Genomic DNA, 13,569 nt, shown 5'->3' with positions numbered 1-13,569 from the left:
ATACTACAGAGAAAACCTGCAGGATTAAAGGGATCCAGAGTTCTGTGGCCAAAAAGGAAGACAATGTAACAAAGGAAAGTGGTCTAACCTGGCAAAAGTGACCACTTCATAGAGAGAGCAGAGGTGTCGTACTGAATCCTGATTCTAGTATCAAGAAGGTGAATGCGCTCATTGGCTAAACTGTAGAGATTACAAGGATCTGCCAGTCAGTTGCTTTGACAGTATAATACTAAGAAAAAACTAAATGAGCTAAAATTCTAAAACAGAAAAAGGGAAAAAACAAATCCTCACTCTTTGGATGCTAGGCAAAAAAAAGAAACTACACTCTGACAGTTGTGGGGTAAAGCCACTGGAGGGAGCTGTTCTCTTAAGTGCTTTTTTGTGCACCTAGTATCCTACTCTTGTAGATGGTAGCATAACCCAATTGTTTCTGGTTGATCAACTATGTCCCTCACTGAATGATAGAGAAATGTTTTTTGTACTTTCATTTTTGTAGTTTAAGTTTTTAAAAATGCAACATTTTTAAAAAGCCTTAATTTAATTTGTACATTATATAACTCTTCCAATGCTTTATACCAGAAAAAAATGTATTGTGATAGAAATGGACAAATTACAGAAATAAATTAGTATTTTATATCTGAAGCAACGTTTCAGACTTGTATTCTATAGAATAGAATATTTAGTACAGTAAAATCCCTGTTATCCCAAATCCATGGGGATTGGTATGTTCCAAAAAAATTTAGTTCTTGGTTTCTTGAGAGTAAATATTAGAAATAGGTCTAACTAATGTTTTACCCCATACTATACCATACCATACCATACCATACACTCTGTATTGACTTTATATTAATACTGAAATACAGTAATCAAAAGCAAATTAGATACAAAACGTATTAGTGCTGTAATGCAAGTGCACACAGGTAATACAGGTGCTGTATAATGATCACAGCTGACCTGAGGAAACAGGACATACAGAGGTGCTTACTTATGGCCTGGTGTGCCCTGGGGCTGCCTGACAGCGGGGGTGAAGATCTACAAGACAATTAACATCTTCTCTTAGTACTGTAGGCTCATGGAATACAGCACAGTAGTACTGTATTCCATGAGCCTACAGTCACTGCTCTAGATAGGCAGAGCCAGCTGTCACTCACGCAGCTGTGTGGATCCAGACAGTATTGTTGGGATCTGTCCCAGCTGCGGCGCTCTCAGTATATCGCGGGCAATGGCTCGCTATATACTGAGCTTTGGGTCACAGGAGGATATGAGTATATGTCCTCTTGTGACCCTAAAGAGAACTATGGTGAAAAACACTTACCCCATAGTTCTCTTTTAAGTCATTGACCAGAACAAGTATGCAGATAAGTACTTCTGCTGTTACCTTGGCTTTTCTGATAAGCATATTTGTTCCAGGTCTCCAAGTTCAAAAGTATGAAAGACAGAGATTCAAACAGTAGCCATACAATTAACATTTTCAGAAGAAGGTCAGTGATGGATCCCCCATATCCCTTAGAAAGGGTTTACTTTAGCGGAGTAGGCACACATACAAAATAATTCTATGCATCTGGTTTAGAAGACCAGCTTCTGAAACTGACAAAACTAAAAAAATCACTGCATTTAAAACATATAGAAAGGTTTTGTTTTGGTTGGAGTTCTCATTTGAATAAGAAAATACCTGTGGTAGAATCCCTTTGACTAGGAGGCTGGGGCTCAGCGGAAGACAGCAGGATCCATTCAGAGTAAAGAATTGTTTGACCTCCTCTAAGCCATTCTTAAGTATTTCCTATGCAAGAAAAGTATCCGTAAGTACATTTTACTAAGTTTGTGACAGTTCTCATTTATCCAGTTCATGGGATAGCTAGCAGTATTTAATCACATTCAACTAGACTTGTTCTCTAATGTTGATGGACATTTTGCTGCTCATCCAAGTTGCTTCTTCGGTTCTAATGAACATAAACTTCTTCTGTTCTAATGAACATAAACATATGCTAAAGAATGATTATGACACTTTAAGCTGAAGAAGCAACTAGAACCAGAAGCAAAAAATCGTCTAGCATAACATATAACATAACATAACATAACAATTACAAGTAAATGTGACTAACTACTACTAGCTATATTTTAACAAATATGTATTGATATAAATAAGAGGCCATGAAGCACCCCATCATTTCTACAGTTTCATGGTTTCCTAAAATTCACTGTCAGTACTAGCAAAGCTTAGTCAAAACAGTAAACTGAAGTACATTAGGGATGCACCGATACCGATACAAGCATCGGTATCGGCCGCGATATCGAGTATTTGCATGGGTACTCGTACTCGTGCAAATGCTCTGATGTCCAAAACGATGTACATATTTAGAAGCTTTTAAAGTTGCAAGAAGATTGCATGTTCTCCCTGTGTTTGTGTAGGTTTCCTACAGGTACCCTATTTTCCTCCCACGCTCCAAAGACATGCTGGATGGTTAACTGGCTCCTGTCTAAATTGGCCCTGTATGCATGTGGGATAGAGACCTCATATTGTAAGCTCCTTGAGGGCAGGGACTGATGTAAATGTGCAGTATGTAAAAAGCACTGCATAAATTGTTTGGCGCTATATAAATGCCTGTAATAAATAAATAATAATAGTAATACTCATACTCTTCTGATGTATCATCCACTGCTGTATTAACCACTTGCCGTCCGCCCGTTGCAAAAAAACGGACGGACGGCAGAGTCCCATGGATGGGTTGCCGTAATTAGACGGCACTTTTTTTTTGCTTGCGCGCTAGAAAAAACCCACCCATTCTTTACCTATATAGCCGCAGCTCGGTTGTATTTTGCTCGCCCCCCCCTCCGCCCCCTTTAATGCTGCCACCTGGAGTGCCGCCCCCTCCTGACCCCTCACCTTCAATCCAGGGATCCGCTAGCCCATCTACTGCCGGCTTGGGAGGGCATCAGGAGGTAAAATGGGAGGGAGTTCAGCATCTTTCTCCTATTTGATCTCCCTCCATAGTGTGAATGCGGAAGTGTTGTGTAATACATTACTTCCGCATTCACCTGTCAGTCATCTGGCTGCTATAGCCAGAGAGAAGAAGCTGATGAAGCAGATCTCTGCATCATCAGCTTATTTTGGGGTCCCCAGGTGACATTAGGGGTCTTAGAGACCCCTAATGTCTCCATAAAGAGGACCTGTCAGTGTGCCTTTGCTATTAAATAGGGGGATTGTTATCCCCTATGTGATAGCAATAACAATAAGTGTAAAAAATGTTTTAAAAAGTTACAAAAAAATAAAAGTCACAAATAAAAAACGTTTTTTTTTTAAAAACTAAATTTTTAAGTCCCCCACCCCCACATTTACGCACATATAAATGTAAATACGCGTTCGATGCGCCAGCGCACAAAAATTACAATTGCGCTACACTTGTTACATATCACCGCAAACGTCGGAGTGAGAGCAATAATTCTAGGGCCATCAATCACTGATAACACTAAACTGATGAGCGGTAAAAGCCTTTAAAGCGTCGCCTATGGCCAATTTTGGGTATCATAGTTTTTTGAGGTTGCGCGCGCAATTTTAAGGCTTGGCATGATTGGTGTCTTTTTACCCGACGTGACCCCGTCTTTTATATTTTACCAAAAAATTAGGTAATAAATGTTTTATAATTTAATATAGGGGGAATTTTTTTTTTTTAATTTTCTGTAATTTTTCCTTAATATAGTAAAAAATTAAAATTAAATGCCACCTAAAGAAAGCTCTGTCTGTCCCTAAAAAATTGTATAAAATTAATTTCAGTACAGCATTGCATGACGGAATAAATGTCAGTAAAAGTACTGCAGCGCTGAATAATGAAAAATGACCTGGACGGGAAGGGAGTTTAACACCGTGGACTTCAAGTGGTTAAAACGCGTTTAACACATGTCATAATGTTTACTTTTGCCACTGCTGCACCTTATGTGAAAAGCTGTCACTGGGGCAGTATTATAGGGAAAATCTTCCAACAGAGACAACTGTCTAAGATGAGATTTCCCTTACTTTGGATACAATTCCTTTCATATCCTCTTATGTCTGCAGGACAAAAAGTGAAAAGAGCTCTCCCCAATGGAACAATAATTGCAACAAAAAACCCTAACATTGACATGGTTGTTCTGTTACAATCAAATCACGTTTAAGCAAAACTTTTTCTATACATTGGCTAATTGTTAATGGGTAAGTATACAATCATGTAAATATCTGAAAACATAAATAAAACATTAAGCCAAATTGGCATACAGGGAAGAGACTTTTTGCTTGTCAATTTTAAGCCTAGCCAAAAATTGTATTGAACCACTTCTGTATGCTCTTTTAGACAGATCTGGTCAGGGGCGGACCGACTGCCTGAGGGCCCGCAGCCAGGAGGGGGCCCGTGGTCAGGCCGCCGGGCAGGTGTGTACAGGCAGCCCTGTACTGGGCGGGCCCCATCAAGTCAGCGGGGGGAAGGTGCCAGGCTGGGAGCGGACGGTGCGGATTGTGCTGTGTGTGCTCTCTGCCCTACAGATGTGATGCGAGCAAGCATCCACACCACAGCACCACCAGGCAAGATCAGTTAACTAGTATCCTGCATCTGCCACATCCTATTACCTGTTCTCTCATTTGGTAATGGGAGCCGGGGGATATGTCGGCACTACTGATAGCTCATCTGGTTAGAGTACATTAGTGGAGGCATTTAGAAGGATCCTTATGGCGATCCACTTGCCCTAGTTAGCATATGGTTGCTGTTATTATTGCTATCAGCCTTCCTGTATGCTCAAGTATTATGTAAATACAGTCATTATTAGTAGTAGTTATTTTTGTAACGCTGTTCTTCCCAAAACCAATGACTCAGGTGGGTACGTAAAGGCACAGTAGGTGCATATGTTGAAATTAGGGAACCTAGGATAATATAACCATGGTTCTGGCGTGAGGTCTGCAGTGCGTTGGTTCTGGTCTGAGGTCTGCAGTGCATTGGCTCTGGTCTGAGATCTGCATTGCGTTGGCTCTGGTCTGAGGTTTGTCATGCGTTCCTCATTCCTAAACTATACAGGATCTTCAGGAGTGGGCAAACTCTGGCTCTCTAGCTGTGGTGGAGCTACACGTCCCATTATGACTCCCAGAGCCAGATGCATGATAGGATTTGTAGTTTTACCACAGTTAGAGTCTAGAATTTGCCCACCCCTTGTCATAATGCATTGGGTGGGGGTCCAGAAAGGCCCTGGTATGGCTATGGCAGCTTGCTGGAACTTGTGCTCCTTCCACAGCCCAGCTGCGTATTCTGTAAGCAAGGACAAGCATGATGATCCTTAGCACCCAGATTTTAACATATTGAAATAAGATGAGTGGACGCTGGTTGCGACTAGTTGCTTTGGGTTACTGCACTTTACGTAAATAAATGTAAGCATTAAATGCATTTTACTTTATTTACATTATAATACATGTGCTTGGGGTGTAAGGTGTTCAAGTGATAAGGGGTCCACTTGCCCTGGTTACCACTTGATTGGCAGGCTTCTCCCCTCCTTCTCTACAAGGACCAGGGCTCCTTTGCATAGAAGGAGGGGAGGAGCCTGTCAACCAGCTTGTTACAATGGCGAGTGGGCAGGACCTTCCACTAAGCAGACCTATTAGGATCCCGTCTGCTCCCCTGGGTTGTGCTCATCAGCTGAATGGAGGACTGGTGACTTTTAGCACACAGGGTCCGCTCCCTGCACCGCCCATGGTATCAGGAGCAAGAGTTCTACCATGAGGTAAGCTGCAGGGGGGGTGGGGGGGAGCAGCTTAACAGAGAACAGAGGAGGAGAGTGAGCAGTGTAAGATGGGGGATGCAGAGGATGCGGAAGTTAACAGTGTTGGAAGAGGGTGGCCGCCATCAAACCCTCTTCCAACACTGTTAACTTCTATAGCCTCTGCATCCCTATTCCAACAGTGTTCACCTCTGCACCCCCTGAGCAGTATAGAAAGGGGGATGAGGATGTGTGAAGCATTAGTAAAGGGTTGCAGGGTGTGCAGAGATGGGCAGTGTAGGAAGTGGGATGCAAGTGGTGCAGAAGTAAGTAGTGTAGGAAGAGGGATGCAGGGGGTGCTGAAGTAAGAAGTGTTGCAAATGCAGCAACATATGCTAATGTTGGCATAACTAGATGGCGCTGTAGTGCAATGTTAGTCTCTATGCTTATGTATTCTTATCTATGATATATACAGGAGGTTTTCCTATCAATGTTTCCTGACAATGCTGTATTCCTATACACATACATATAACGTTCTTCTAGGCAAGTAAAAACTTAATTCAGCATTCCTTAAGATCTCAGTGCTTCATCTAAACACATAACCAATCAAAAGTGTAGGAAGGCAGGGGGTCCAGAGGTAAGTAGCATAGGAAGAGGGATGCAGAGGATGCCGAGGTAACACATGTAGGAAGAGGGATGCAGGGGATGTAGAGGTAAGTAGTGTAGGAAGAGGGATGCAGGGGGTGCAGAGGTGAGCAGTATAGTTAAAGAGATGCAGGGAGTGCACAGGTACGTACCGTGTTTCCCCGAAAATAAGACCTACCCCGAAAATAAGACCTATCACTATTTTCAGAGATTTCTGTAATATAAGGCCTACCCCAAAAACAAGACCTACCTCCCGCCCGCCCGCACACACCTGTCTGCCTCGTCTTTCACGGTACATAGAGCTCCGCTGAAAACTACATTTCCCAGCAGGCACTGCGTGGCATGGCCAGTGGGGTCGGAGTGAGGTCAGGTGAGGTGAGGGAAATTCTGACTGGAGGTCCGTGCGATGAGGTGGCTCCCTGGACAGCATCAGAGAGGAGAGATCCAGGAAAGCTGCAGCCTGCAGGTACTGTGACACTGTGTGTGACAGTATTTTTTCATTTTGTTGCACATTAAAAAAAAAAAGACATCCCCAAAAATAAGACTAGTGTGTTTTTTTTTGGGGTAGGGGGAAATATATGACAGTGTCTTATTTTAGGGGAAACACGGTAGAGTAGGAAGAGGGGTGCAGAGATGAACAGTGTAGGAAGAGCTATGCAGGGGGTGCAAGAATGTATATGTGGGTGGGGCTTGTATATGGGTGGAGCACAAGGGGTCCCCATAATTTCCTATTGCCTGGGGGCCCCATGTGTTGTCAGTCAGTCCCTGGATCTGGTACATCAATAACTATCCCCCAATAAAAAAGGAAATTGAAATGAGAAATGAAAGGGTCTATGTAGTTATATGTAAAAGAGAAAAATAGGATTTACCACTCTGGCAGATGGAGCACCTTCTCTGACTTTCTGTGCTAACCTTGTTAATATGTTAACAAGCCAGCACTGTCGATCAAACTCTTCTCTTAGACCTTTCCCACAACAGCAAAGGAGAGCAGCAAGCAGATACTGGTAGCGAATGCTGAACTGCGAATCCTTCAAGCAGTCTTTCAGCAGCCTATGTATCACAAAATTACAAATTATTTCAATATACATGCAAATCAGATTTACACCATTTCATAGTAACAACAGTGCAGCATATAAGATCATGTGCTAATTACAATGCTTTCAATTTAAATTTGTTTGAAGAAAAAGAATATATAGATAACATTTTCTTTGTGGAACTAGTGCATTAGTTATGTATTTTATATGGTGTTGCTATTGCAATGTTTTTGTATTTGGTGGAATAACAAAATCATAAAATTGTAATTGGCATTAATGCTCTTAACCTTCATTGATACTGCTAAAAAGCTTTTATAATCCTCAAAAATCACTAACGCATATAATTGTCTATCAAAACAAATATTAACCACTTTAACTTATCCCCATAGTCTGTAGAATATTGCATGTGTGCATTGGCAACCTGAATAATGTACTCTTATTACTTCTATTGATTGTCTCAATTTTAATCCTGATATTTCTCTTATTGCCCAAAATTCACTTTCTTTTAAACCTCCTGTTTCTATTTGTAAAATGTTTCTGGCAATGCACTACTTCTTCCTTTATGTTATTCTGCCAGTTGTCCTGTGTTTTACAGGTTGCCTGTAAAAAACATTAAGACTCTACCATTGCTAGTAATTTCTTAACCCCACCTCATAGGACCCCTCTATAAACTGTTTAGTTATTATTAGGGATGCACCGATACAGGTTTATCGGTATAGAGTACCAATATTTTATTTCGATATCGAATACAGATACTGACATCCCAGAGTACCTTGGGCCCAGCTTATCAGGCTTTCTGATTGCCTGGGAAGCTGGTGTTCTATCAAAAGAACACCGGCTTCATGTTTCGAGGCATCCTGGCTTTCTGACCAATCAGGAAGCCGGGCGGCACGTCATGACCCGCCTCCTGGCTTCCTGATTGGCTAGGAAGCTGGCTTCATTTGTTGCTAGGCAGCCTTGCTTCCTGACCAATCAGGAAGGCTGGCGGCGGGTCATGACATGCCTCCTGGCTCGGCTCCATGCTCCCTCATGGCCCTGCCAGTCAGAGGGAATGTCCCTCTGACCCGAAGTTCCACTATTGGAGCATTTCGGTGAGTATGAGTACTCGTCCAAATTCTCAGTATCAGCACCGATACCAGTACATCCCTAGTTATTATCTTTATGATAATGACCCTGTAATTTATCAGCAGAAAAAAACTTCTACACATTTGCACATGCGAAAAAGAAGGTACACCCTATGTGAATTATATGGCCATACTTATTAGGCCATAATAAAAATCATCTTGTCTGTTGTAAGGTCTTAAAATTAGGTAAATACAATCTCAGATGAACAACACGTGATATACTATGCCGCATCATTATTTATTTTACAATCATAAAGCCAATTTATGTGTGAAACACTAAGCACACCTTTACTGCTTCCTGGAATTAAAAGGGCTAAGTAGCAGCCAGGTGCTGCCCTTTATTAACTGATAATAAGAAAATATGACCACCTCTATAAAAGCCAAAGTTTTAGCAGTTTGCTGGTCTGGAACATTCAGGTGTGTGTTAGCACAATGCCAAGGAGGCAAGACATCAGCAATGATCTTAGAGAAACAATTGTTGCTGCCCATCAATCTGGGAAGGCCATTTCCAAACAATTTAAAGTTCATCATTCTACAGTGAGAAAGATTATTTTCAAGTAGAAAACATTCAAGACAGTTGCCCACCTTCCCGGGAGTGGACGTCCCAGCAAATTCACCCCAAGGTCAGACCAGATAATGCTCAAAGAAATTGCAAGAAACCCTAGAGCTACAGTACTGTACACAGATTTTAGGCAGGTGTGAAAAAATGCTATAAAGTAAGAATGCTTTTAGAAATAAAAGTGTAAGTAGTTTATTTGTATCAATTAACACAATGGAAAGTAAATGAACAGAAGAGAAATCCAAATCAAATCAATATTTGGTGAGACCACCCTCTGCCTTCAAAACAGCATCAGTTCTTGGTACACTTGCACACAGTTTGTGAAGGAACTTGGCAGGTGGGCTGTTCCAAACATCTTGGAGAACTAACCACAGATCTTCTGTGGATGTAGGCTGCCTCAAATCCTTCTGTCTCTTCGTGTAATCCCAGACAGACTCGATGATGTTGAGATCAAGGCTCTGTGGGGGCTAAATCATCACTTCCAGAACTCCTTGTTCTTTTTTCATGCTGAAGATGATTCTTAATGACATTGGCTGTGTATTTGGGCTTGTCCTGCTGCAGAATAAGTTTGGGGCCAATCACACACCTCCCTGATGGTATGGCATGATGGATAAGTATCTGCTTGTATTTCTCAGCATTGAGGACGCCATTGATCCTGACCAAATCTCCAACTCCATTGGAAGAAATGCAGCCCCAGACTTGCAAGGAACCTTTACCATGCTTCACTGTTGCCTGAACACACTCATTATTGTACAGCTTGCCTACCCTTCGGTGAACAAACTGCCTCCTGCTACAGCCAAATATTTACATTTTTCATCAATCCAGAGCATTTGCTGCCATTTTTCTGCACCACAGTCCCTATGTTTTTGTGCATATTTGAGTTGCTTAGCCTTGTTTCCACGTCAGAGGTATGGCAGGACAGTATATTGGTGTATCTGAGTCCCACTGGTTCCCGCCAATCCGGTGCTGATGGCACTGCTGGACATCTTTCGATGTCGAAGGGAAGTAAGCATGATGTGTCTTTCATCTGCTGCATTAAGTTTCCTTGACTGACTGCTGTGTCTACGATCCTCAACGTTGCCCATTTCTTTGTGCTTCTTCAAAAGAGCTTGAACAGCACATATTGAAACCCCAGTCTGCTTTGAAATTTTTACCTGGGGGAGACTTTGCTGATGAAGTATAACTTCCTTGTGTCTTGTTGCTGTGCTCAGTCATGCCATGGTGTATGACGTGTGACATGAAACTGTCTTCCGCAAACCTCCCTTTAGTAGCAGAGTTTGGCTGTTCCTCAGTTTTAAGCCTCCTACACAGCTGTTTCTGTTTCAGTTAATGACTGTGTTTCAACCTACCTATGAAATTGATCCTACAAATTGTAATCCTACAAAATACCTGACTTTGTACAAGTGTAAAGGTGCCCATACACCTTACAATTATCTGCAGATTTTCTGTGGTCCGATGGAAAAAGTGCAACAGATTCCTCCATCTATGCTAAACTGTGTGGATGAAGGCATCTCCCACTGGGCCAAGCTTCAGTATCTTGCTAGTCAGCCCCACAGGCTGTCAAAATACCTGAACAATCTGATTGAATGCATGCATTGTTCAGGTGTTTTTAGAGCCAGCACGGCCGACCAGCAAGATTACGGAAGCTTGGCCCAGGTGGAGATTACGCCATCCACACAGTGTAGATGGAGGAATCTGTTGCACCTTTTCGATCTGACCACAGAAAATCTGCAGATAAGTGTAAGGTGTATGGCCAGCTTAAGAATTAATGCTGGATTTTAGCCAAAGGGTAGTCACACCAAATATTGATTTTATTGATTTTATTTAGATTTTTCTTCTGTTCACTAACTTTGCATTTTGTAAATTGATAAAAATAAACAATAAAAATATATATTTTTTAAGCATTCTTACTTTACAGCATTTTTTTGCACATGCCTAAAACTTTTGCACATTACTTTACATCTTAGACTCTACAGGCCTCAGTTAGCATATGAAATGTTAAAGTTCATGACAGTACAATTAAAATAAAGACTAGACAAGTATGGTTTGCTTGGAAGGGTTGCCAGGAGAAAGCCTCTTCTCCCTAAAATGAACAAGGCAGCACAGCTTAGGTTTGCAAAGTTGCATGTGAACAAACCACAAGACTTCTGTAGCAAATTCCTTGGACAGACAAGACTAAAATGCACAGAGCCACGTTTGGCAAAAACTAAACGCAGCATATCAGCACAAACACTTTATATCAACTGTCAAGAGCAGTGGTGGAGCGGTGATGATTTGGGCTTGTTTTGAAGTCATGGGACCTTTGCACCTTGCAGTCATTTAGTCAACCATTAACTCCTCTGTATACCAAAGTATTCCAAAGTCAAATGTGGGACATACCACCAATTCTACAACAGAATGACTGAAAAAGAAAAGAATCAAAGAATACAATGGCCCAGTCAAAGTCCAAACCTGATTTAAATGCTGTTGCAGGATCTTATGAGAGCTGTGCATAAACAAATGCCTGCAACGGTTCAAACTAGGGATGTCCCGATACCACTTTTTCAAGACCAAGTACAAGTACTTCCCCTCATGTATTTGCCGATACCACAGACAACCAAGAGGACGGGCAGAGGAAGGCTGAGTGGCAGACGATCGGGACCTGAAGAGGATCCGAGGAGAGTGTGGGAGCTGTGACAGCTGGAACAGGTCGTATGAAAGAGATTGGGGAGAGGGGGTAGTAGAGTTAGGACCACCGGGAGCCGCATGCCAGGGCGGCATTAAGAGCGAGCGGGTGGACGAAGGACCGTGGCTGCGGTGAGAGAGAGCAGAGTCCGGGAAGCCAGAAGCAGAGAAGAGCAAGATGTGAGCAAGAGGATCGTGTGGACGTGACTTGACCTGGCCAGAGGAGAGAACTGGAGGAACGGAGCGGAGGGACTGCCGGCTAAGGTTGTATGAAAAAGTGGGGGGGGTACCCCAGGGCATTTGTACAAACTAATATTAGGGCGCTAGAGTAATTTTAACCCCAGGGCGCCAGTGCAATTTAACCCCAGGGCACTAGTGTAACTTAACCACAGGTTATTAAAAGAGCCACTTGAGAACCGTTAAACATAAACAAACAAATATACAAATAATTAATCTTCTTTATAATAAAATAAGAAAGGGTGGAATAAAATAATGTCTTCCATGAGTGGGTATGCAACCAGGTGCATGTCGTGCGCAATGTATGCGTTCCTTGAACATGCGTTTGAGGGGGAATACATTTGCACTAGATGAGCGAGTTGTTTGTTTGGAAACCCAGATTCTGGATCTAAACAACAAACTGGCAACACTTAGGAGCATAACCATCATGGAAAAGAGTCTGGACATAACACGCTAGGCTGTCATGGAGGGTGGTCTGGAAGAGGAGGAGGGGTCGGAGGAGCAGGATCCCAAGGTGCGTAGCTGGGTTACTGTGAGAAGGCGGGGTAGAGGGAAGAGTGCTAGAGAGGTCAGCCCTGATCTGATTCACCCCAATAAATATGCCAAGTTGCAGGATGTTGGGGAAATCAGTTCAGGGGGGACACTGCTGGAGCAGGACGCCTCCTCTATCCGCAGGGGGAGTGACTGCTCCGGTGAGGATGGGAGCAGGATGGAGGGTCATGAAAGGCAGATCCAGCTGGTTGGAGATTCCATCATCAGGCGGACTGACAGGGTAATCTGTCATCGGAACCGTGAGCGTCGAACAGTGTGCTGCTTACCGGGGCACGTGTTCGACACATTGCGGAATGAATTGACAGATTACTAAATGGGGTTGGGCACGACCCCGTTGTCATGGTGCACATCGGCACCAATGACAAAATAGGAGGAAATTGGAGTATCCTAAAAAAGGAGTTCAGAGACCTAGGTGCTAGGATGAAGGAAAGGACCTCCACGGTAGTTTTCTCAGAGATACTGCCGGTGCCACGAGCCACTCCGGACAGACAGCGCGAGTTGAGAGAGCTTAACAAGTGGCTCCGGAGCTGGTGTCAGAAGGAGGGATTTGGTTTTCTGGAGAACTGGGCTGACTTTGCAGTCGGCTACCGGCTCTTCAGCCGAGACGGGCTGCATCTTAATGGGGAAGGTGCAGCATTTCTGGGGGGAAAAATGGTAGAAAGACTGGAGGAGCTTTTAAACAAGATAAAGGGGGGAGGGCATAAAAATAAAAATATGTAACTTAAATAGTGAAAACATAAACATGTATACAAATAATACAGTGGATAAAGGGGTAAATAGTGGGCTCACTCCAGTCACCAGTGCCAAAGCAGTCAATATAGTAAATCCTGTGGCCCAAGATAATATAATTAAGAATGGCCGACCAGTACCAAGGCCAAACAATAAAAGTAGTGTGGAACACGATGGAAGTAAACTTTGGTCCCATAACAAGACAGGAATTAAATGTATGTATACAAACGCTAGAAGTCTAGTTAATAAATTAGAAGAGGTTGAACTTATGCTACTCGAAGAGGACTTCGATATAGTGGGAATAGCTGAAACC

The 13,569-nt window shown here is 42.7% G+C and overlaps 1 protein-coding gene across 1 annotated transcript in view; it reads right to left on the bottom strand.

The window, feature by feature from the left end:
- PIK3C2B (phosphatidylinositol-4-phosphate 3-kinase catalytic subunit type 2 beta) overlaps positions 1 to 13,569 on the bottom strand; it is a 311,550-nt gene that overhangs the window by 117,187 nt on the left and 180,794 nt on the right. Inside the window, 2 exon segments of the mRNA XM_018567816.1 lie at positions 1,673 to 1,780; positions 7,227 to 7,407. Of these exon segments, the coding sequence (XP_018423318.1) occupies positions 1,673 to 1,780; positions 7,227 to 7,407 (289 nt within the window).

Source organism: Nanorana parkeri, unplaced genomic scaffold (assembly GCF_000935625.1).
Source record: "Nanorana parkeri isolate BGI_ZX_2015 unplaced genomic scaffold, ASM93562v1 scaffold1098, whole genome shotgun sequence".
Taxonomy (NCBI): domain Eukaryota; kingdom Metazoa; phylum Chordata; class Amphibia; order Anura; family Dicroglossidae; genus Nanorana; species Nanorana parkeri.
The sequence above is the reverse complement of the archived record's forward strand: the minus strand, read 5'-3'. Positions and strand labels throughout refer to the sequence as shown.